General features: G+C 37.6%; 1 protein-coding gene and 1 non-coding gene across 4 annotated transcripts; both read left to right on the top strand.

Annotated features, from left to right (window-relative positions):
- Positions 1-1,393: 1,393 nt before the first annotated feature.
- LOC127097243 (uncharacterized) lies at positions 1,394-9,085 on the top strand. 3 transcript variants are annotated; one of them, XM_051035742.1, is made up of 14 exons: positions 1,394-1,454; positions 5,641-5,925; positions 6,012-6,317; positions 6,409-6,525; positions 6,661-6,966; positions 7,061-7,318; positions 7,408-7,479; positions 7,560-7,807; positions 7,899-8,087; positions 8,178-8,288; positions 8,373-8,454; positions 8,543-8,638; positions 8,738-8,837; positions 8,931-9,085. In XM_051035742.1, exons 2-13 carry the CDS (start codon positions 5,641-5,643, stop codon positions 8,834-8,836), a joined length of 2,169 nt encoding a protein of 722 aa, XP_050891699.1. In that variant the 5' UTR covers positions 1,394-1,454; the 3' UTR covers position 8,837; positions 8,931-9,085. The 3 variants fall into 3 exon arrangements, with proteins under 3 accessions (XP_050891699.1, XP_050891698.1, XP_050891697.1); XM_051035741.1 differs by lacking the exon at positions 1,394-1,454 and adding an exon at positions 4,790-5,188; XM_051035740.1 differs by lacking the exon at positions 1,394-1,454 and adding an exon at positions 5,342-5,543.
- An 11,737-nt stretch (positions 9,086-20,822) lies between these two features.
- LOC127099909 (small nucleolar RNA R71) lies at positions 20,823-20,929 on the top strand. Its single transcript, XR_007794371.1, has one exon. It is a non-coding gene; the product is annotated as a small nucleolar RNA R71 (small nucleolar RNA).
- The last annotated feature ends 4,120 nt before the right edge of the window (positions 20,930-25,049 follow it).

Genomic DNA, 25,049 nt, shown 5'->3' with positions numbered 1-25,049 from the left:
CTACCTTATACAGCGCTTTTTAGAAGGTCACCTTAGACAGCGCTTTTGGGAGAAGCGCTGTATAAGGCCTTAAAATTATTTAAATTAATCACAACAAAAGTGCTGTATAAGGCCTACCTTATACAGCGCTTTTGACAAGGTCACCTTATACAGCGCTTCTCCCAAAAGCGCTGTCTAAGGCCTTTTAAATTTTTAAAAAAAGCGCTGTATAAGGCCTACCTTATACAGCGCTTTTAGAAGCGCTGCTATTGACCCCTCCTGTGCCAGCGCTTTCCTTCAAAGCGCTGTCTAAGGCCATTTTAATTTGTGAGCTTAGCCAGCGCTTTTCATAAAAGCGCTGTCTAAGGCCTTATTTACCAAATTTTTTTTATAGTAAATTATAATATATGAATTCATTCAGTACGTTAAGACCCATTTTGTTTCCCTCGCTCCCACAACCTTCTTCTCACTGCGTTCATACTCGTTGCGTTCATCATCACTGCTTCTCCCAAAACCTCCATTCTTGATTCCTGCGTTCATCACTCACTTCGTTCATCACCGTTTACATTTTTGTAAGTGCATTTTCTGTTCGTTTCATCTTTCTTTATTTAGGGCAGTTTATTAGTGATAAAGGTTTGCTTCTGGGTTGATTCTTTTGTGGTTCATGTGTTAGGGCAGTTGATTCTCTTGTGTTAGGGCAGTTGATTCTTTTGTGTGTTAGGGCAGTTGATTCTTTTGTGGTATGTTAACAAATGTATATATTTTTGATATTAATCACCATGTCAAAGGGAGATGGTTTGTGTTTGCTTCCATTAGGTTTCTATTATACTGATGATGAATTGTAGCAAGTGTTAAATGTGATTGTTAGCATTGGCGTGTAAGTTGGATAGGATTAGATAGAACTGTTAAAGGGAGATGGTGTTAGTGTTAATGAAATAGTTAATTAGTGTGGTTAGTGTTAGAATGAAAAACTGAAATGCAAGTTTAGAAAATGCAGCTCAGCTGTTAGACAGTTAAAGAAAGGCTAGCTTGTTAGAATGGGAATGATGTGAGTCAAAGTTAATTGAATGGAACTGCATTGACTTGGCTTGTGATTTTACCTTGTTGAATTGTTTTTTTTCTGATGCCATGAAACTGAACTGATTAAACTTGAATTATGTTGGACTGCTGAACTATATTGCACATTTGAACTACACTTGTTATTTGCTTGAATGTGTTGGACTGGTTTGGAAAATATTTTGCTAAGTTGGATTGGTATTAAATTGGTTTTTGACAATGCTGAACTAGTTTTGGATTGACATATTACCCTACTTGAATTGCTTGTACTTTAGTTGATTACTTTACTGACTGATTGATACATTGCTTGATCTGTTTAATGTCTAATAAGCTGTTGTTTATTTTATAGGGTGTTCAATTCCTTAGGACTCAATTGAGGACTATTGCTAACAAGCTTTGTTGACATCCACAATTAAAAGGTAGTAACTTATTGCCTCTTCTTCTTTTTTTCATAGAAATGACTTATAATATAAGCAATTATATGATAAACGCGGAAATAAGTTGTTTATTCATATAGGGTGTTAGTCCTCTAAATTATTTCCAATCATTTGACATTCAATCATAATAAATATCCAAATTGTCATGATTTTAATAGCATAACTACAACATAGTTATAGTTACTTCACTTCATAGTTAGTAGAAGAATATATATATATATATATATATATATATATATATATATATATATATATATATATATATATATATATATATATATATATATATATATATATATATATATATATATATATATATATATATATATATATATATATATATATATATAATATAATTATTAGTTTGTAATAATCTTCTTTTTGTGACGCGAAAGTGTTTATCTTAGGAAATTCTTCTTTTATGTTGTTTTGAAATAGTTGCGTGAATAATTTAGGAAAACCATGGATAAAAAATGGATGTCTGCCGATCGATTGTCGAAAGAGTACGAGAATGGGGTATTGGAATTCGTTAAGTTTGCTGTTGAACATGTCAAAGACCCCAGTCGAATGAAATGTCCTTGCTTGGGTTGTTGTTATATGGGTCGGGTTGACGCAGATGGATTGAAATCGCATTTACTGATGCGTGGAATTGATCGAAGTTATACGTGTTGGATATTTCATGGTGAGAAAATTAACGAGAATGTTGAACAGAGGGAGAAAAGTAATACGACCTATGCTTCATACGACAAAGACACGGAAACATACGATTGTGATCGAGTTGAAGAGATTGTAGAAGCACTGGATGAAGATCTTCATGATTGTCCTGAAATGTTTGAGAGGATGGTAAGCGATGCAGAGAAACCGTTGTACAAAGGTTGCACTAAATTCTCAAGACTTTCTGCGGTATTAAAGTTGTACAACTTAAAGGCGGGCAATGGATGGTCGGATAAAAGTTTCACAAAGTTGTTGGCCCTTATGAGAGAAATGCTACCGGATGATAATGTTCTTCCTAATCGAACCTATGAGGCAAAAAAAATGTTGTGCTCTATTGGCATGAGCTATGATAAGATACATGCTTGTCCTAACGATTGCATTTTGTTTCGTAACGAATATGCAATGTTAACTGAGTGCCCTAAATGCGGTTTGTCTCGATATAAGAAAAGATTATCTCCCGCAAAAGTCTTATGGTATTTTCCGATAATTCCGAGATTTAGGCGCATGTTTCGTAGTGAAACCGATGCAAGACATCTTACTTGGCATGCAGATGAAAGAATTATTGATGGAAAGTATCGGCATCCGGCTGATTCACCACAGTGGTCGAAGATTGATAATGATTATCCTGAGTTTGGATCAGAAGCAAGAAACCTTCGATTGGCATTATCTACTGATGGAATGAACCCACATGGTCTTCAAAGTATCTCACATACCACATGGCCTGTGATTCTTATGATTTATAACCTACCTCCGTGGCTATGTATGAAGCGTAAGTACATGATGTTATCTATGTTAATCTCTGGGCCTAAACAACCAGGGAATGACATAGACGTATACTTGACACCTCTGATCGAAGATTTAAAGATTTTGTGGGAGAACGGTGTGGAGGTTTATGATGGATATAGGAAAGAAAGTTTCAATTTGAGGGCGATGTTGTTTGGCACAATTAATGATTTTCCAGCATACGGGAATCTATCTGGGTATAGCATTAAAGGTCAACGTGCGTGTCCTGTTTGTGAAGACGGAACCGATACGATTCGATTGGAACTTTGCCAGAAGAATGTGTTTCTCGGTCATCGTAGATTCTTACATTCTAAACATCACTACCGTGGGTGGAGAAAAGCATTCAATGGAGACACCGAACATCGTAGAGCTCCACCCGCATTGTCAGGTGAACAAGTTTTTGAAAAGGTGAAAGATGTGCCTACTGAGTTTGGCAAGCCTTTTGCACATAAGATTGTGAAAGGTGGGTGGAAGAAAAGGTCGATATTTTTTGAATTGCCATATTGGAAGTCTTTGTACGTGAGACATTTTCTCGATGTTATGCATATTGAAAAAAACGTATTTGAAAGTGTTATCGGTACATTACTCAATATAAAAGGCAAGTCTAAGGATGGCCTTAAAGCAAGGCAGGACATGTTAAAAATGGGAATGAGAACTGAATTAGCACCCGTGAAGAAAGGAAGACGAACATATCTACCACCTGCCGCTTTTACTTTATCTAGAAAGGAGAAAAAAATTTTGAGTAAGTCTCTGAGTGAAGTTAAGGTTCCAGAAGGTTACTCATCTGATATCAGAAGACTTGTTTCTATGAAAGACCTCAAGTTGAAGAATTTGAAGACACATGATTGCCATGTTATAATGGAACATTTTCTACCGATAGGTATACGTTCTATTTTGCCAGAAAAAGTAAGAAGTGCCATAACTAAATTGTGTTTTTTCTTTAGGTCAATTTGTAGTAAGGTGATCGATCCCGAGATCTTACCAACACTACAAAAAGAGATTGTAATTACCTTGTGTGAGCTTGAAATGTATTTTCCTCCGTCTTTTTTTGACATAATGGTTCATTTAGTTGTTCATCTTGTGAAAGAGACACAGTTGTGTGGACCAGCTTATATGAGATGGATGTACCCTGCTGAACGGTATATGAAAATATTAAAAGGGTACGTGAAATCCCGAAGTCGACCAGAGGGTTGTATTGTTGAACGATACATTGTTGAAGAAGCTGTTGAGTTTTGTACTGAATATTTGTCTAACGTTCAATCGATTGGACTCCCCAGAGCTCAGATTTTCGACAAAATGGAAGGTAAAAAATTAATTGGGAATAAAATTGTGACAATATCAAGGGATGAACGGGATCAAGTTCATTTGTATGTTCTGCACAATAATAATGAGGTTGAGCCATATGTTGAAATGCACAAGGATGTACTCCGAAGGTTAAATCCGAACAGAAATGAAAATTGGATAGTTATAGAGCACAATCAAAGTTTCATACAATGGTTGAAGGATCATATTTATTTGAAGCGCTCTTCAGATCCTTCTTCGGTAACAGAAAGGTTGAGATGTTTGGCATATGGTCCAAGTTTGCATGTGTTTTCTCATAGCGCATATTCAATTAATGGATACACATTTTATACCAAAGAACAAGATGATAAGAGTACTATGCAAAATAGTGGTGTCACCGTGCTAGCTGAAGCAATGCATATATCAAGTATGAAGGACTTAAACCCCAAATATGCAAATTTGTCATATTTTGGAGTTATTGAGCACATTTGGGTGTTTGATTACGAGAAGTTTCAGATTCCCATCTTTGGTTGCAAGTGGGTGAATAGTAGTGGCATACGAATGGATAAGTCTGGATTTTTGCAAGTTGATCTTACTAGGGTGGGGTACAAAGATGAACCTTTTATTCTAGCATCTCAAGCTAAACAAGTGTTCTATGTGAATGACCCGAAGAGTACAAAATGGTCTATAGTGCTTTTCTCTAACAAAGTCACTGATGATAGCGGTGTCGATCAATGTGATATTGATGTTGAGAATGAGTCATGCATTAGACGGAATGAGTTGAATAGAAATGATGAAGTTGATGATCTTATACCGGATGAGTCATATATAAGAAACGATCATAATGAGGGAATTTGGATCAATTCATCCGTACGCATTGCTAAGAAACAAGTGATTAATATTCCAACAAAGAAAAGAAAGAGATGTTAGTGACTTAGGTAAATTATCCATGGTTTCTTTATTCTTTTGTTTTCAATTGCTTTGATTATAAGTTATATCTGATAATGCATGATTTCATTATATTTTTGTTTTCAATTGCTTTGATTAAAAGTTATATCTGATAATGCATGATTTCTTTATATTTTTGAATCGTGATGAGTTTTAATGCATGTGATTAATGAAAATAGACTTTCTCCACGATTCCGGAGCCAATGGTATACTTTGTTTTTCGATTCGGACAACTTTTTCCCTGATTTTACTGTTGCTGTACTGTTACAAAAAACATGCTTCCACTCGGAATTTGGACGAATCGAGTTCATTTTTGAGTCCTTTGGCCCGTTTGTAGGCTACCATGTAATTTTCGTCCAATTCAATACACTTTGACTTTGACACTTACTTGATTTGTATTCATATTTGCTTAATATTGTGTTTATGTTTTTCTTTATTACAGATGGCTAGTAACGAGGATCACCCACATGGTGATGAGACCGTTGGTGGTGCGGAAAGGGAAATTAAACGTGGAATAACGGTTATGAAGAAAGTTATTCGAGATAGAGATCGAGGCGTTTTAATAAAAGTGCATTGGAACGAAGGTGGACAACTAATTGAGCCTAACGGTTCAACATTGACAAGTTTTATTGGTGCATTGGTAAGGAATGAAGTTCCAATTACTTGTGATAATTGGAGAAATAAACAATTGAACGAAGCTAAAGACAAAATATGGAGTGAGATAAAGGTACCATATGTGATGTTATTTGTTTTTAATGACGATTATGTCTTTAAATTAATTGTACTAACGCAATGTGTGTATGTTTTTCGTAGAGGTGTTTCGACATCGAAGAAAACAGAAGAGATCATTGTCTCAAATTGGCCGGAAAGTTACTAAGAGGGTTTAGAACCTTTTTATCAACCACCTTTCTTAGGGATACGGAAGGTACTTTTGTTGATGCAGAGCTTCCATCTAAATATGCAAGTTTGATTTCACCTAAAGAATGGGAAACGTTTAAATCCAAACGAAAAACCCAAGAATTTAAGAGTGTAAGTGAAACAAACCGGCAAAGAGCATCAAGTCCGGCGTATCCCTATAGAAAAGGGCGTGTTGGATATGGACGCTTAGAGCAGTCTATAGTAAGTATCTATAAATTGCATTGATATACTTGTTATATTTGATCATATTTTGTCATGAGTTATATTTGATCATATTATGCTTAATGTGTAGTTAACAAAGGAGAATAGTTCTGAAACATCTCTTCCGGCACATGTTTTGTGGAAGGAAGCCCGTGTCGATAAGGATGGAAAGATTAAAGAAGACGTTCAACAAATATTTGAGAAATGTGTAAGTATAGCATTATTTAAGACAATAACACTTTGACTTTGACACTTTTGAATCGTCCAATTTCGAACACTTTGACTTTGACACTTACTTAAGACAATAACATTACTATTGTGTGTATGTTCATATGATTTTCAGGAGACTCTATCTCAATCTATAGTTCCATATGAAGACACTGATTGCAGGAGCATACTGAGTCGAGCATTAGATGTTCCCGAGTATTCTGGTCGGGTGAGGGGCAAGGGATTTGGGATCACTCAAAAATCCTTGAATATTAAAAAACAAAAGACTCCTAGCAATAAAGAACTGCAGCAAACTTTGGAAGCATTAAAAGCTGAAGTTCTTGAATTAAGAAAGGAAAGAGAAAGAGATCGAGCAGCGGGTTTTAAAGATACTAGTGACAAAGATAGTATCAATTGTAATTTTCAACCGACTATTCCAGAGGTAATTATATATCTTATTATGAAATTAAATTAGCTTAATTTATTTAATTGTCATATATACACATTAAAAATGTCATATTTATTATTGGTTTTAGGGCATTTCACCTTGTCACCTCTACTTAGCGAGACCGACTTATCGGATGGTTGGCAAGGGGAAAGTTCATAACAATTTGGGTGAATTACTTCACACTAAACCGCTCCCTACTAGATCTTTGAAAGTCTCGGTTGATATTGCTTTGGAGAAGGATGCGTTATTACCACATCCTGACGATGTTTCGGATGCAACTTTATTGGGAGATGCCATAGGTTCATTTGTTGCATGGCCGACAGACCTCATTATCGTAGGATATGAGGTATGCTTAAAACCATTATGAACCTTTAGGTATTCAAATTTTTTACGCGCATTTTACGTACACATTTTTTACATGTTAATGTTAATTAGACTCCCACAAAATCCAAAGCAAAAGATAAGGGGATTGCGCGGGAAATCGAGTCAGTTGCATCGCAAAAAGAGGTACATCACAATTATATGCTATTTAGATTCCTGTTAATTCGTCATCTTACACTTCACCTTACTAATTATATGATATTTAGATTCCTGTTGCTAAGAAGACTGAAATTTCCAAGAGGACCGGGGCTAAAAAGAAAAATCCTTCCAAGTATAGAGCGTGCCTCCATACATATTTAGAAACGACAGATATTTCGGATGGATGTGTTCGTTTAATACCTATGGATGGAGCTATTTTTGGTTTTGAGTATGCCGAGCCATTGGGTAAAGAGGATTTTGATCAAATTTTGTATCATACGCAATTAAGCGTTGGTGTTATCAACACATACATGAGGTATATCCGATCTACTTTGTTTAAATTCTTGAACAAGTTATTTACTCGTTTCATATGAATAGTCTAAATGTTAATGATGTTTTTATATAAGGTATTTATATGACAAATTGATGGGTCCGCGTGGGTTGGAGCAAAGATTCTCATTCTTAAATCCCATGAAAACGAACTTAACCGAAATGATAAGAAAACCAGATGAAGTCAGGACGTATGTAGTCGAGCGCTTTATGGCCGACACAGATAGAGAAAAGTTGTCCTTTTTACCGTTTAATACCGGCGACGGGTTAGTTCTTCAATCTAAATTCATCTGTTATAATTTTTCATATTTTGACGTCGTGTAGAAAGTTTCCATCTAACATTTGTTTTATTACAGTGGACATTGGTTGTTGGTCGCGATAAATCCTTTTAAAGAAATTGTGTATTATTTGGATTCTTTACACAATGATTGGACAACATACCCTGCTATGAAGACGATAGTTGACACGTAAGTGCAAATAACCCAATATTCGTGTGTATACTTATTTATTTATGTGAATTGTTCTAAATATTCGTTTATATTTCATTATAGCATTATACAAACTGTTCGAGCACAAAGAAAAATTCAAGTACCAAAGAGAAAAGCCAATAACATTACATGGAATAGAGTGGAGGTATATTAATTATCACAATTTTGATTATATTAGTGATGACACATGATAAAACTTAGGATATTTATCCATATTGTTTTTCCATGTGTAGTGTCCTCGACAGCGTAATAATATAGATTGTGGATATTACACGTTGAGGTTTATGAAAGAAACTCTTCTTATGGATCGAACAGATATTCCATCTGATGTATGGATTTCTAACTTATGAGTTATTTTCATATTTAACACATATTTCTCATAATTAAATAGATTTAACTAAATCATACTATGTTATATTATTATGTAGTACTTTGATGAATATAGATGTGCTTATTACTCAAAAGATCAGTTGGATGAAATTAAAGAGGAATTGTGTCAATTCATTATCGAGCTACAGGTTTTGTGAGGTATTGAACTCTTACTTTAATTTTGAATGTGATCTGAATAACTTTGAGTGAATTCCATTTGCTTACTACAATCTTTATTTGGTGTTGTTTCAGGTTATATAGCATATTTAGAAGATAGAACTAGAATGTGTTGAAATACATTTTGATTAGCATTTTTGGAGGTTATTAGAAATGTGTAGATTTTTTGTAAAGGCAAACATTTTCAAGTATATATATAAATACTCAAAAAACTGCTGAAATTAGAAGTATATTGTGTTGAACTATAATGTGTTTATAATGCATATAGATTTTCAAGTATATGTGCATATTCAGAAGATAGAACTACAATGTGTTGAACTATAAGGTGCATATAGATTGGATTCAAGCTCCAATTTATGAAAATCTGCAGAAATTTGCAATTTACAGGTGCTAAATAATGTGGTGAAAACGTATAAAAAGATCCTCCAAAATTTGGAGTCTTAGACAGCGCTTTTAGGCAAAAAGCGCTGGTAAAGGCATTTTAATTTTGACCTTAGACAGCGCTTTTATCAAAAAAGCGCTGGCATAGGTGGTTAATTCAACAAAATATAGTGTAAAAAAGCGCTGGCATAGGGTGGGCTATACCAGCGCTTTTTCTGTAAAAGCGCTGGTATAGCCCACCCTATGCCAGCGCTTTTTTACACTATATTTTGTTGAATTAACCACTTATGCCAGCGCTTTTTTAATAAAAGCGCTGGCATAGGGGGGGTTTAGACAGCGCTTTTTCAGTAAAAGCGCTGTCTAAACCCCCCTATGCCAGCGCTTTTTTAGTTAATTTCAACATGAAATTAACTAAAAAAGCGCTGGCATAGGGGGGTTTTAGACAGCGCTTTTACTGAAAAAGCGCTGTCTAAACCCCCCCTATGCCAGCGCTTTTTTAGTAAATTAAGCGCTGTCTAAGACCTATACCAGCGCCAGTATAGCCAGCGCTTTTAAGCGCTGTCTAATGTCAAAAAAAGCGCTGTCTAATCCCTTGTTTGGCATAGTGGGTGTTTATCAAAGGAAATCAAAATAGGTGTTTTTGTAGTGCGCAATGAAAAGTAAAGTATTTAAATAGATTTAATTAATAAAGACAGGGTCGAATGTAATTCACGTAATCAATTGATAATCCAAGTACTTGCTAATAGAACTACTTATGGGCAATGTTTCCTACTTTGAAAAGAACTAATTTAACAGGAACTGTCGCTTTCGCGTATTCAGAACCGAGTTGTACTCCCTAATCGAACCCTCTTATTGTCACTTATAAAAAGGCGCGTATTGCGTTAGAGTAGTAAACCTATTTTTAAGAAATATAGTATCTTGACTAAGTTGAAAAGTATTATAACATGGACTTCTTAACCAAAAGAGGTTCTTACGAACCAGACTCTAAACTTATAAACGCGTCCGAAAATAGTTTTAAAATCTCTTTTCTTCTTAATGTTAAAAACTCATAATGAACTAAACAAAGCGCTTTCACTGTTTTTGAAATAGTTAAAAACAATTAAGTTTATAAAGACGTTGGACGGCTTTCGATCTTACCCAACAGAATTGAAGTGCGGGAAAACTTAAGTTGAAGGTTAAAATAGCCCTTAAGTGTTTCTACGAACAATTGTACGGATTATCAGTTCAATTACGATCCTTACATTCTAACCTTTTAGATTTAGTTAGACATGGTAAAATAAAAGTGCATTAATTTAAATAAAAGTAGTGCGAGTGCAGAAAGTAAATAAAAGTAATGCGAGTGCGGGAAATAAATAATTTAAAGCGAGTGCGGGGAAATAAATAAAGAAAAAGCGAGTGCGGGAAATAAATAAAGTAAAAGCGAGTGCGGGAAATAAATAAAGTAAAAGCGAGTGCGGGAAATAAATAAAGTAAAAGCGAGTGCGGGAAATAAATAAAGTAAAAGCGAGTGCGGGAAAAAAATAAATTAAAGACAAGAAATAAAAACCTGCTCCAATCGGAGGGTTGAGTAAATTGCAATGCGGAAAAGAAAATGGCGGCAGGATTAACTTCCTTCCAAAGTGCTCCAAACTCGATTACAGACTCTATCACAGACTTGATGACACAATTGTGGTAACACTCCAATGCGAAGCGATTACCACTATAAAATACTGAATATATGCCTAAGTGAAACAAATTTGCTTCTGAGTTTTCCTATGTTCTAAGTTTGGATGATTGTAAAAGTGAATTCGCGTTTCTATTTATAAGCAAGTAAAAAGATGGAAATAACTTGGATGCCCTTCAACTTGAAAATAGAAGGGAACCGTTTTTCCTCTTGTGGCGCCCGCCACAAGGCCATGGCGCCCGCCACAAGGCCAAAGTGAGGCGCCTTAGTGGATATAGTGGGGAAACGTGGGAGTTGAGGGAAGTTGAATTTGACACGTCATGGCTTGGTCTGTGGCGCCCACCATTGGGTAGGCCATAAGCACAATATGCTCAATTTTAGGGTTTTTAGCCCTTTTTCACTCCTTTTCTCGATCGGGGCTCCGATTAAAGTAAAAACCTGAAAACAAAGGAAAACACAGTAATAACACAACAAAATGACAATATAACAACTAGAATGCATGTGAAATCGGAGTCGAAAATACGTAAATTTTAGTGTTATCAAACTCTCCCACACTTAAACCTTTGCTTGTCCTCAAGCAAAACATTATAAAGCTCATGAAAGAAAAACCGGTGTAAACGAGTGCTTCAGGTAGAAATTCTAAGGTCAAGTCGGGATGCAGTGATAAGTACTAACTGAGTGAACTAAGGGTATCATGATGACACTAATCCGCAAATACAGACATAAACTTCATTCCTATATTAACCAACCCATATCATCCCACAATACCTAGGCTTGCCTCTTCATCTCTTTTTGTGTCCTTTTCATTCAGGCGCAATCACATTAAGCTCGTTATCCGTACATGCTTCATAGTAGAGTGGCCTGTTAGTGATTATGATATGAGCTTGGGGTTTCCGGCACATAAACATGTGTAAACCCTTTTATTGGACCCAACTGGAGTTGTGGGGGATCGGATCGTAATCCTCCCTACCGAGTTCAGTGCCAGATACCTCTGAACCAACTAGTAGTGGGTACTGCTTTTCTTTCTTTTTCTTTTTCTTTTTGTAGCAATTTTTTTACAATTCTTTGGTTTAAATGACTTTGTGAGGGTCACCTATACCGGAGTTGCCTTTTTGCTTTCTTTTATTTTTTTTGTTTTTCTGGATCATTCACTTATTTACATCGGTCCCCTACGTAGAGGATGCGTAGGCCGGAGCTGACTGCTGAGATAAACTGCTAAGGACTCATATGGAAATGATGATTAAGGCCATGGTATATGGGGTTTCGGGAATGATTCCTATATTTACGAAGCTTATGGTGCTAAAACAGATACTGATGTTTCGCAAAGTTCTCCCAAGTCACCGCATCCTTACTCAAAACATGTCTTTAAAACCTGAAAACTTTCGGAATAGCACTATTTTCTTTTGCAAAAAAATTTTGGTGGGGCTAAAAGGTATGGAGAGATTATATTATACTAAAGATCTACTATATTCGGTGACTCGTCAGACTCATGCATTATACTAAAAAGAAAAATAAACAACTAAAAGGGAAATTAAACAACTAAAAGGAGATAAACAGTCTAAAAAACAACAAATAAAACTGAAAATAAAAGGAAAACGATAAATGCTCCTCCCACACTTAAATCGAACATTGTCCCCAATGTTTCGAAATAAGATAAGGGAAGAGTTACCTGGCAACCTATTACTGACCACTAGTGCCTTCGCCATCCTGAGGTGGACGACGGGATCGGGTACAACGACGGTCTCTCTGATCCATCCTCGCCTGCAGGGCATCCTGAGCGGTCTTCACGTCTCGAAGGTGACCTAAAATGGTACCCTGAGTGTTTTCGACGAGTGCCATGTGTTGCTGGTGGTATTGTTGCTGACGGGCTTGTGTATTTGTTATCGCAAGCATAGACTGTAGAACGGTCTCGTAGGACCTGTCTGTCCTCCGCTGCGACTCTTGCATAAAGCTCATGTTGTCCGCCATTTGTTGTTGGATGGTAGAGAGTAGGTCATCTCGCCTCTTCTCTCTAGCCATGTGGTCTCACCACATCTTTTCTGTAATATAGAAGCCATGAGTGGTACCTGCAGAAGAAGAAGATGGTGCGGTGTGTGGTGGTGAAGGATGATGGGGGGACACATGGGGTACGGGAGATCTCTCTCTCCGGTCATATTCATCATCAGTGTCTGGTCCCGCCTCATCAGGAATGTTAGGAGGAAGAGGACCCAAAACAGGTGGAGCATCTAAATCGTAGGTCCAATTCCTCTCATCACGTATATTTGTACATCTAGTGCAAGATAGAATAACAGATGGGATGGCTACACCATGAATCATAAGTGTATAACCTCCTTCTCTCCTTGAACGACACAATTTCATGTCTCTCAGAAATTTTAAGTTAATTGTGCAAGGAGGTAAGGGGTCTAGGGTAGCCATCTCATTGTTCAGGTTAAGTGTCCAAGCAATAGACGTAATCAATCCACCAAAAGAAATCGGTCCCGCCTTATTCAGAGTTGAAATCATATGGGCGAGCATAAACGGAACCGAATTAATTCTCCTATTTGTGAGGCTTCCTTGCAAATATTGAAGCTCTCTAGCGTTAACCTTATTTGGATTCTCCCGGCTAAAAATAGTGCATGCCAACAGATATCTAAAAACTCTGATGGTCGGGTTATGGATAGTTGAGGAAAGAACTCCTTCAAAAGAGTTTATGGAAGTGTTTGATAAACGCTCCCAGAAGGGGGCTCACAAATAGCACCTTCCCCATGAGGGATCCCTAACAAGCTGGCTAGTTCATCGGTACTGAATTGGTATTCAACAACAAACATTCTAAATTTTACAGTACCAACTGTGCTAGCAGTGTTAAGGTTGACAATATAGATTAAGGAACTCATAAATTCAATTTTCAACCGCTCATAGGTGGGTTCTTTGATGGTAAAGAAATTATGCAAACCTAAGTTATCTAATAAATGGAAAATGCTATGAAAGATACCTAAAGCGTAAAGACAGTTTTCGTCGACATACCTTGTCGGGAGGATTTCCCGATTTTGCAACCGTTCAATGATTTTTCTTTGTCTCTCCCCTGGTTTCCCTCCTCGAAGAATGAATCCGTTGAACTCCATTTGAATGCTCTTGAAAAGTGCATGAAGAAGATGAAGTGGTTGGTGAAAAGGTTGGATTTTTACAAAATTCGGCGGATGAAATCGAAAATGGAAAGTGGATTAATGATGTGTGTGGTATGATGGTTAGGAAAGTATGAGCTTTTTGTGGGTTCAAGGACTTTTTTCCAAGGTGAAAAAATGGGTTTTGGAGGTTGTAAGTTGCAAAAATGGTGAAGAAAAGGGGTCTTCCCCGACCATTTACAGACGCTGTGGCGGGCGCCACAAGGTCAAATCTGGTTGGGCTCGATTTCGATCCTTTGGTTTGGGCTTCTCTTGTCTTTTGGCTTTGAGGGGTCTGGATAGCATTTGTCTTGTGATTCTCCTAGTTTCTTCGACTTGCATAATTTTTATAAAAGTAAAAAACGAAAAATAAAAAGTGAAACTGAAACAAAAACAAAAACAGAAATTAAATATAAATAAATAAATAACTGAAAAATTAAAATGCAAATAAAATAAATATAAAACATATATAGATAAAAATAGAAATACTAATGTATAGTAGTGGTTTATATAATATTCTAAATGCGAGAATATAAAATAGATAATGCAAATACGATAGATATATAAAATAGAAATAAAATGAAACAGTGAGATCAGGTATTAGGGGTGTCGTCTGCCTGAGTGGATCCACGGAGCACGACTATCTCCTGCCTGAGCTCTGCGATCTCCTGATATACACAATCGGCTTCAGTAGCATGGGTGAGATCAAACACTCTCATCTGTAAAGTTAGGTCCGTCACTTCCTGTCTAAGCTCTGCTATCTCTCTACGGCACTCAACAATCTGGGTGCGTATGTCAGGTGTCTGCAATGAATGATTATTAGATAAAACAGTGCTTCTAGGAGATGGTGGTGTAGGCGTGTATTCAGCAGCGGGTGGTGATCTCGGTGCCTCGACGGTCTCTCCTTGGCCCTCTAGAGCATAACTCCAATTCGCTGGATCATGCACACTGGTCATCATAGGGTCTGGCAGCGTGAAATAATGGATAGCCTCACTGTCGACTAGCAATCGGAACTGACATGGGTGGAAAGAGGCTCTCCTCATCAATCCTCTGGTCAAACAGAAATCGATGTCCATGGTAGTGTGTCCACAGTAGATCCGAAGATGTGACAGCTTGCGAGACAGACCTAAAGCGACAGCAATCTGTGTGATGATTCCACCAACATGGATGACTCCTTCGGTGGATCTAGAGATACCGCTGAGATTATTCAATAAAAAGTTCCCACATGCTACTGGGCGAGACTGGGATGCGCAAAATAATAGGAAGATCTCCTCTTCACTCAGTAGTGTCTCTGCATCTTGTCTTCCCAAGAAGGAATGTGCTAATATCATCTGAAAATATCTGAAGGTTGGGTTGTGTATGACATAAGATAACTGCGAAGATGGATCCTGGCTTCCGCCACCTGATATATCACTCCAAAACTTCTCCACCTCCTTACCCAGAAAATATCCCATAGGTGTCTCCGGGATAACATCAGGAATGGTCTGGAAGCCCAATAAGTCGCCGAACTCTTTCTGGCTGAAGGAGTATTCAACTCCAAAAAGTCTGAAAGCAGCATACCCATCTGGTCCAGAATATGGGTCATAGTCGAATGAACTCAGGAACTCCAAAGTCAGGTTCCTGTATGTGTTATTCAAGTCATCAGCAAATTCGTCCCAGTGAAGTTGGTGGCTAAGGAATCTGATACTCGGCTCGATACCCAGTGCCTCCATACAGTGCTGATCAGGGTAACGTGTGGGTGCCATAGGGCGCTGATACAAAGCAATGTAGCACTCCCTCTGAGCATTATCTCTATAGGCAACATGCATGTCATCAAAACCCTGCATCCTGTAAAAGTTAAGAAAGTGATCCTGAAAATGCAAACCATTCAAATTTTTAGTCTCTATGCAAAATAAGATAAAATAAAATAAAAATAAAAATAAATGTAAATAAATGCGAAAAAGTAAAATGAAAAGAAAAACCATGGGTTGCCTCCCACGCAGCGCTTGTTTAACGTCATTAGCTTGACAATCAGAATTTATACACCTGTAGTAGTAGGAATCGGTGGATCAATCAGGGTGTGGCTTGAGTAGTATGCTGGAATGTCTCCTCCTTCGTAGAGCTTCAGTCTTTGTCCATTTACAATGAATGGAATACATGTTTGGTTCTTGATTTCTACGGCTCCTGATCTCAGAATATTGGATACTTCGAAAGGACCAGTCCATCTTGAACGTAGCTTTCCAGGAAAGAGTCGTAACCTAGTGTTGAAAAGGAGAACAGAATCGCCTACATTGAAGTTTTTCTTTACTATTCTTTTGTCATGATAGGCTTTTGTCCTCTCTTTATATATTTTTGCATTTTCGTAGGCCGACTCCCTAAGTTCTTCTAATTTAGGAATGTCTAGGGTACGCTTTTCTCCAGCGGCTAGGTAGTCTAAATTCAAAGTTTTAATGGCCCAATAGGCCTTATGCTCTAATTCGAATGGCAAGTGACATGATTTTCCATAGACTAGTTGATAAGGAGTAATTCCTATAGGGGTTTTGAAAGCAGTTTTATAAGCCCATAATGCTTCTTGAAGCTTCTGAGACCAGTCTCTCCTAGAAATAGAAACAGTTTTCTCTAGGATTTGTTTTATCTCCCTATTAGATACTTCTACTTGGCCACTAGTTTGTGGGTGGTATGGTGTTGCTACTCTATGCCTAACTCCATATTTTCTTAAAAGTTTGTCAAATATTCTCGATATAAAGTGTGATCCTCCATCGCTTATGACTAAACATGGTGTTCCAAATCTAGGGAATATATAGTTTTTAAATAGTTTGATTACTACCCTAGTGACGTTTGTGGGTGCAGCTATAGCTTCAATCCACTTAGACACATAGTCTACAACTACTAAAATATACCTGTTTCCTAAGGATGGTGGAAAGGGTCCCATGAAATCTATACCCCATACGTCAAAGAGTTCTACTTCCTGAATGTTTCTTAGAGGAATTTCATCACGTCTTGAAATGTTTCCAGTGCGTTGGCATCTATCACATTTGACAATGTAAGCATAGACATCACGCCACATGGTAGGCCAGAATAGGCCAGCTTGAAGAATCTTGGTGTATGTCTTAGAGGTGCTCGCATGTCCACCATAAGGTGCAGAATGACAATGCTCGATAATACTATTTACCTCTTCTTCTGGAACGCAACGGCGAAAGATGCCATCTTTACCCCTTTTGAAAAGGAATGGTTCGTCCCAATAGAAGTTTCTCACATCGTGAAAGAATTTCTTCTTGCGGTGGTAGTCAAGATCAGGGGGTACTATATCAGCAGCTAGGTAATTAACGAAATTCGCATACCAGGGTACGTTACTTATTGCTAAGGAATTTTAGGGATGCTCATAAAGATCTAGGTTATTTTCTTCAATGGTTTCTACTCTAGCGATCAGTCTATCATAAGCAAAATCATCATTTATGGGTACTAGTTCAGGTTTTAGATGTTCTAGCCTAGAAAGGTGATCGGCTACTACATTCTCAGTGCCTTTTTTATCTCTTATATCTAAATCAAACTCTTGTAGTAATAAAATCCATCGGAGTAACCTGGGCTTGGCATCTTTTTTACTTAATAGGTAGTGAATGGCAGCATGATCGGTGTAAACAATAATTTTTGCTCCTACTAGATAAGATCTAAATTTGTCTATAGCGAAAACTACAGCGAATAATTCTTTTTCGGTTGTTGCGTAGTTAAGTTGGGCAACATCTAGGGTTCTACTGGCATAATAAATGGCATGTAATTTTTTATCTTTTCTCTGTCCTAGAACGGCTCCAACTGCATAATCACTAGCATCGCACATTATCTCAAAAGGTTCCGACCAATCGGGCGATTTCATAATGGGTGCAGAGATTAATGCTTGCTTTAAAAGATTAAATGCGTCATTACATTTTTCATCAAAAATGAATTCAGCATCTTTCATTAAAAGTCCGGTTAAAGGTTTAGTGATTTTGGAGAAGTCCTTAATAAAACGCCGATAGAATCCAGCGTGTCCAAGAAAGCTTCGGACTTCTCTGATTGTTTTTGGTGGTTTTAGGTTTTGTATAAATTCTATTTTATCTTTATCTACCTCTATACCTTTTTCGGAAACTATATGTCCTAAAACTATTCCTTCGGTCACCATGAAATGACATTTTTCCCAGTTTAGCACGAGGTTAACCTCCACGCATCTCTCCAGGATTTTCTCAAGGTTAGCAAGACAATTGTGGAAATTGAATCCGCAAACTAAGAAATCGTCCATAAACACTTCCATGATACCATCTAGGTGATCTGCGAATATTGACATCATGCAGCGTTGGAAAGTAGCTGGGGCGTTACAGAGGCCGAAAGGCATTCGTCTGTAGGCAAAAGTTCCATAAGGGCATGTAAAGGTAGTTTTTTCTTGGTCTTCGGGGTGAATAGGTATTTGGAAGAATCCAGAGTATCCATCTAGATAACAGAAGTAAGAGTGTCTGGCTAGACGCTCCAACATTTGGTCTATAAATGGTAAAGGGAAATGATCCTTCCTAGTTGCTTTATTTAATTTTCTATAATCTATACACATCCGCCATCCTCCTTCTAAACGTTTTGCTACATGTTCGCCTTTATCGTTTTGCACGACTGTGATGCCTCCCTTTTTAGGTACTACATGCACAGGGCTCACCCACTTACTATCGGAGATCTGGTATATTATACCTGCCTCAAGTAACTTAAGAACTTCCTTCTTAACAACATCACTCATTATAGGGTTTATTCTTCTCTGATGCTCCCTTGAGGGTTTTGAATCTTCTTCTAACAAAATCCGATGCATGCATACGGATGGGCTTATACCTTTCAGGTCAGAGATATTATATCCTAAGGCTGAGTGATGTCTTCGTAAAACGTCTAAAAGTTGGTTCGTTTCCTCATGGCTTAAGGTAGCACTAACTATAACTGGACGGTTCATCTTTTCATCGAGGAACTCATATCTCAGGTTCTTAGGCAGTTCCTTAAGTTCTAAGGTTGGTTTCTCAGGGCATGGCATAAGGTCTGGAGTAAGGGATAAACATTCGTAAATGTTATCATCGATGTAAGGTTCTTTAAAGTCATCATCTTCCTTTACGGGGGTTGATGGTAACACATTCATCAATGATATCTAAGGCATAACACGAGTCTCCCATCACAGGTGCCATAAGAAATTTCGAAAGTATAAATTCTATTTTCTCGTCACCTACCTCAAATGTCAACTTTCCTTTCTTGACATCTATTATGGCTCCTGCAGTTGATAAGAATGGTCTACCTAGAAGGATTGGTATATCATTGTCCTCTTTGATGTCCATGACAACAAAATCAGTAGGGATAAATAGTTGACCTATCCTAACAGGAACATCTTCTAAAATGCCTATCGGATATTTAACAGATCTATCGGCTAACTGAAGTGACATCTTAGTGGGTTGTAACTCTCCTAAGTTTAACCTCTCACAAACTGCTAGAGGCATTAAGCTCACACTAGCTCCTAAGTCTAAAAAAGCTTTATCGATGACATGATTACCTAAAAGGCAAGGAATGGAGAAATTTCCAGGATCTTTATCTTTCTTTGCTAATTTGTCCTCGGAAATAGCATTACATTCCAAAGGCTTCGGATCGTCAAGTCTACGTTTGTTGGTAAGGATGTCTTTCAGAAACTTTGCATAAGAAGGTATTTGGGTGATGGCTTCTATGAAAGGGATTTCTACATGAAGTTTTTCTATAACTTTAATAAATTTTTGATACTGTTTATTGATCTGGGTTTGTTTGAGTCTTTGCGGATATGGTATAGGTGGTTTATATGGCGGGGGTGGTACGTAAATTTTATCTTTAGGTTCTTCTCCTTTCTCTCGACCTTCCTGGTTTTCAGATTCCTCTGGTTCCTTTACTTTGTCCGGGGGTTTGTTACATTCCTTAGAAGTTTCGGGTTCACTCAATCTTGGGTTTGGTGGCTCATCATAAGCGTTCCCACTTCGTAGGGTAATGGCATTAGCTTGTCCTCTCGGATTTTGTTGAGGTTGTCCAGGGAATTGTCCTCCAGGTGTAGTCTGAGGGGCTTGGTTTAAAGCTACCTGAGAGATCTGGGTTTCAAGCATCTTGGTATGAGTAACTATTTGGTCAACCTTGGTTCCTAACTGAGTAATCAATTCGTTAACATGAATGTTTTGGTTAATGAACTCCTTGTTTTGTTGGGTTTGAGCGGTGATAAAATTTTCCATAATTTCCTCAAGGCTCAGCTTCGGTGGTACAGGTTGCATAGGTTGATTTGATCTTGGGGCTTGATAACTAGGTCTCGGAGGTGCATTATTTTGGATAGGGTTATTGTTTTTATAGGAGAAGTTAGGGTGATTCCTCCATCCAGGGTTATAGGTATTCGAGTATGGGTTCCCTTGGGTGTAGTTCACTTGCTCGGAGTGGGTTTCGTTCAATAGACTGCATTCTGCAGATTGGTGTCCTTGGGTTCCACATATCTCACAATCCGACGAAACTGCGGCTACAGTATTCGGGTTCATGTACATATGCTCGACTTTGAGGGCTAATGCGTCCATTTTAGCTTGCATCATGTCTATAGAGCTCAATTCATGCGCTCCTCCTTAGGCTTCCTTCTTCTCAACTGTGGCTCGTTCGACTCCCCATGATTGATGGTTTTGGGCCATGTCTTCGATGAGGGCACTAGCTTCAGGGTAAGGTTTGTTCATCAAAGCACCGCCTGCGGCAGCGTCGATGGTCATCTTTGTGTTATAATGAAGTCCATTATAGAAGGTTTGACTGATTAACCAGTTTTCTAAACCATGATGTGGGCATGCTCGTAACGACTCTTTATATCTCTCCCAAGCTTCGAACAACGATTCTCCTTGGTTTTGGGTAAATCTAGTTATATGGTTTCGAAGAACGGCGGTCTTACTCGGGGGAAAATATCTAGCAAGAAAAACTCTTCTAAGGTTATCCCAAGTCGTAATGGAATTGGGTGGAAGGGAATCTAACCATGATAAGGCTTTATCTCTGAGGGAAAAAGGAAATAGTCTTAAACGTATTGCCTCAGAAGAAGCTCCATTGGTTTTAAAAGTATCTGCTAATTGAAGAAATATTTTTAAATGTTGGTTAGGGTTCTCGGTAGCGAGACCCGCGAATTGTCTCTTTTGCACTAGTTGCAATAGGGACGGTTTAAGTTCAAAATTATTGGCTGGGATGATTGGGTTTACTATACTAGAACTAGGTTCTTCGTTAGATGGTTGAGCGAAATCTTTAAGAGGTCTTTGGTTTTGATCTTCGGCCATAGCTCTCTTAATTCTATGAAAGAATAAACATGCGCGAGCGTAACGTTCAGGTTCCGCCTAAGGGTTTACTAAGCTTAAACTTCCGGTACTGCGAGTTCTTCGTATTGACCGGCGGGAAATAACTTAAGTCTAAACGATATAACAACAGGAAAATGAAATTTGACGAAATTGGTCCCAGGCAACGGCGCCAAAAACTTGATGCGGTGTTTTTCGCAAGTATACGAACGCGTCAGAGTAATATAAAAGATTGTCGAATCCATAGAGACCAAGTGTCAAGCTATCGTTATCTGTTGTTATGGTGTTTATCAAAGGAAATCAAAATAGGTGTTTTTGTAGTGCGCAATGAAAAGTAAAGTATTTAAATAGATTTAATTAATAAAGACAGGGTCGAATGTAATTCACGTAATCAATTGATAATCCAAGTACTTGCTAATAGAACTACTTATGGGCAATGTTTCCTACTTTGAAAAGAACTAATTTAACAGGAACTGCCGCTTTCGCGTATTCAGAACCGAGTTGTACTCCCTAATCGAACCCTCTTATTGTCACTTATAAAAAGGCGCGTATTGCGTTAGAGTAGTAAACCTATTTTTAAGAAATATAGTATCTTGACTAAGTTGAAACGTATTATAACCTGGACTTCTTAACCAAAAGAGGTTCTTACGAACCAGACTCTAAACTTATAAACGCGTCCGAAAATAGTTTTAAAATCTCTTTTCTTCTTAATGTTAAAAACTCCTAATGAACTAAACAAAGCGCTTTCGCTGTTTTTGAAATAGTTAAAAACAATTAAGTTTATAAAGACGTTGGACGGCTTTCGATCTTACCCAACGGAATTGAAGTGCGGGAAAACTTAAGTTGAAGGTTAAAATAGCCCTTAAGTGTTTCTACGAACAATTGTACGGATTATCGGTTCAATTACGATCCTTACATTCTAACATTTTAGATTTAGTTAGACATGGTAAAATAAAAGTGCATTAATTTAAATAAAAGTAGTGTGAGTGCGGAAAGTAAATAAAAGTAGTGCGAGTGCGGGAAATAAATAATTTAAAACGAGTGCGGGGAAATAAATAAAGAAAAGGCGAGTGCGGGAAATAAATAAAGTAAAAGCGAGTGCGGGAAATAAATAAAGTAAAAGCGAGTGCGGGAAATAAATAAAGTAAAAGCGAGTGCGGGAAATAAATAAAGTAAAAGCGAGTGCGGGAAATAAATAAAGTAAAAGCGAGTGCGGGAAATAAATAAAGTAAAGACAAGAAATAAAAACCTGCTCCAATCGGAGGGCTGAGTAAATTGCAATGCGGAAAAGAAAATGGCGGCAGGATTAACTTCCTTCCAAAGTGCTCCAAACTCGATTACAGACTCTATCACAGACTTGATGACACAATTGTGGTAACACTCCAATGCGAAGTGATTACCACTATAAAATACTGAATATATGCCTAAGTGAAACAAATTTGCTTCTGAGTTTGCCTATGTTCTAAGTTTGGATGATTGTAAAAGTGAATTCGCGTTTCTATTTATAACCAAGTAAAAAGATGGAAATAACTTGGATGCCCTTCAACTTGAAAATAGAAGGGAACCGTTTTTCCTCTTGTGGCGCCCGCCACAAGGCCATGGCGCCCGCCATAAGGCCAAAGTGAGGCGCCTTAGTGGATGTAGTGGGGAAACGTGGGAGTTGAGGGAAGTTGAATTTGAAACGTCATGGCTTGGTCTGTGGCGCCCGCCACTGGTTAGGCCATAAGCACAAAATGCTGAATTTTAGGGTTTTTAGCCCTTTTTCACTCCTTTTCTCGATCGGGGCTCCGATTAAAGTAAAAACCTGAAAACAAAGGAAAACACAGTAATAACACAACAAAATGACAATAAAACAACTGGAATGCATGTGAAATCGGAGTCGAAAATACTTAAATTTTAGTGTTATCAATTATGAAATTTTGTCCAACATAACAATTGAAGTAGACATCTTAAACTTTCCAATGCACTTGGTCCCACCTCAAAATCATAATAAAATGAGTGAGTTAGTGGATTTTGAAATGAATGATGACCTTCCAAGTTTCAAATGGATTTTTGATGAACATGAAAGTTGTTAATATGGTTCTTAAGAACATTGTTTCTCTTGGGGTTATCTTCATTTGACAAACACATCAAAAGTTAGGTCTTAGTGGATTTCAAAATAGTCAGATGATTTGACTGATCAACTTCTCAAGTCCAAACTTCAAATCTTGATGAATTGATGATTGAGGACACTCACATAAGCTCGTATATGCATAAAATGATGAATGAAAGAACTTCCCTTGATTATATTTGATCATAGGTTAAGGTTGCTTCATGAGTAAGGCATAGTCAATGCACAGTTGAATTAGGGTTTCCTTGGGGAGCAAGCCTCAAGCCCTTTGGTTTATCTTGATAAAATTGACAAATTAAGATACTTGGGAGGCATATATGATGATTGAGAACTTTGTGAAACATTTTCATGCTTGCTTTCATCTTCATCTGGCCATTTTAATGGGCATAGGGGCCTCCTAGGAACCTTGGATCACATGACTGCTTGAGCTTCAAAACAAACAAAGTTAGTGACATATTTTTGTGCTTTTGGTTAGTAAACAAAATAATAAAAGCAATAATATACAGTTCAAGCATGCTTGGTGGTCTGAAACCAACTCACACAAGTCCCAACCCAAGGGTAAGGAGCCAAGATTTTATGATTCTTTAGGCAAATGCAAATGAGCAATGTTATGATGCCATGAGGGATCTTAGGGTCAAAATTAGGGTCTTACATATGTCTTCTTCCTTTCCAGACTTCATATAAAGTAGTTTGAGTCCCTTTCTTCAAGGTTACTTTATTGTGAACATAGCAGGCTTTGTTCATAGCTTCAGCCCATAAGTGGTAGGGTAATTTCTTAGCATGAATCATAACTCTGGCAAATTCTTGGAGAGCTCTATTTTTCCTTTCTACCACACCATTTTGCTGAGGGGTAATGGGAGATGAGAACTCATGACTAATTCCTTCAGATGAACAGAATCCAGCAAATTTATTGTTCTCAAATTCTTTCCCATGATCGCTTCTGATTCTGATAACCTGACTTTCTTTTTCTCTTTGAAGCCTTAGGCAAAGATCTTTGAATACCTCAAATAAATCAGATTTTTCTCTTATAAAATTTACCCAAGTGTAGCTGGATGAGTCATCCACCACCACATAAGCCTACTTTTTCCCACCAAGACTTTCCACCTACATAGGTCCCATCAAGTCCATGTGGAGAAGTTACAGCACTGTGGAAGTGGTGTCATGTTTGATCTTCTGATGTGACATCTTTGTCTATTTTCCAATCTGACACTCCCCACAAACTCTACCTTCATCAATCTTTAAGTTTGGGATTTCTCTAACAGCTTCAACAGATATAATCCTCTTCATTTCTTTAAGATGCAGATGGCCCATTTTTTGATGCCATAGCTTCACTTCTTCTTCTTTGGCTAGAGTACACATTGATGAATAACCTGTTTCTTGAGAACTCCACATATAGAAGTTGTCCTTAGACCTGACTCCTTTCTTGATCACTTCATTTTATTTATTAGTAATCAGACATTCAGTTTTTGTGAGGTTTACATTTAGACCTTGGTCACACAGTTGACTGATGCTGATTAGGTTTGCAGTCAGTCCTTTAACAAGTAGCACATTGTCAAGATTAGGGACTCTAGGGAAATTTAGCTTTCCAATCCCCTTGATTGCACCCTTTGC

The sequence above is a fragment of the Lathyrus oleraceus genome, chromosome 6 (genome assembly GCF_024323335.1).
Source record: "Lathyrus oleraceus cultivar Zhongwan6 chromosome 6, CAAS_Psat_ZW6_1.0, whole genome shotgun sequence".
Taxonomy (NCBI): domain Eukaryota; kingdom Viridiplantae; phylum Streptophyta; class Magnoliopsida; order Fabales; family Fabaceae; genus Lathyrus; species Lathyrus oleraceus.
This window is presented reverse-complemented; position numbering and strand designations above follow the sequence as displayed.

Bases quoted from the DNA above. Each gene is read 5' to 3' on its own strand.
- LOC127097243 (XM_051035740.1), top strand. From the start codon at position 5,355: ATGCATGTGATTAATGAAAATAGACTTTCTCCACGATTCCGGAGCCAA. The intron at 5,544-5,640 runs GTAATTTTCGTC...TCTTTATTACAG, and splicing joins GCCCGTTTGTAGGCTACCAT to ATGGCTAGTAACGAGGATCA. The intron at 8,088-8,177 runs GTTAGTTCTTCA...GTTTTATTACAG, and splicing joins CCGTTTAATACCGGCGACGG to TGGACATTGGTTGTTGGTCG.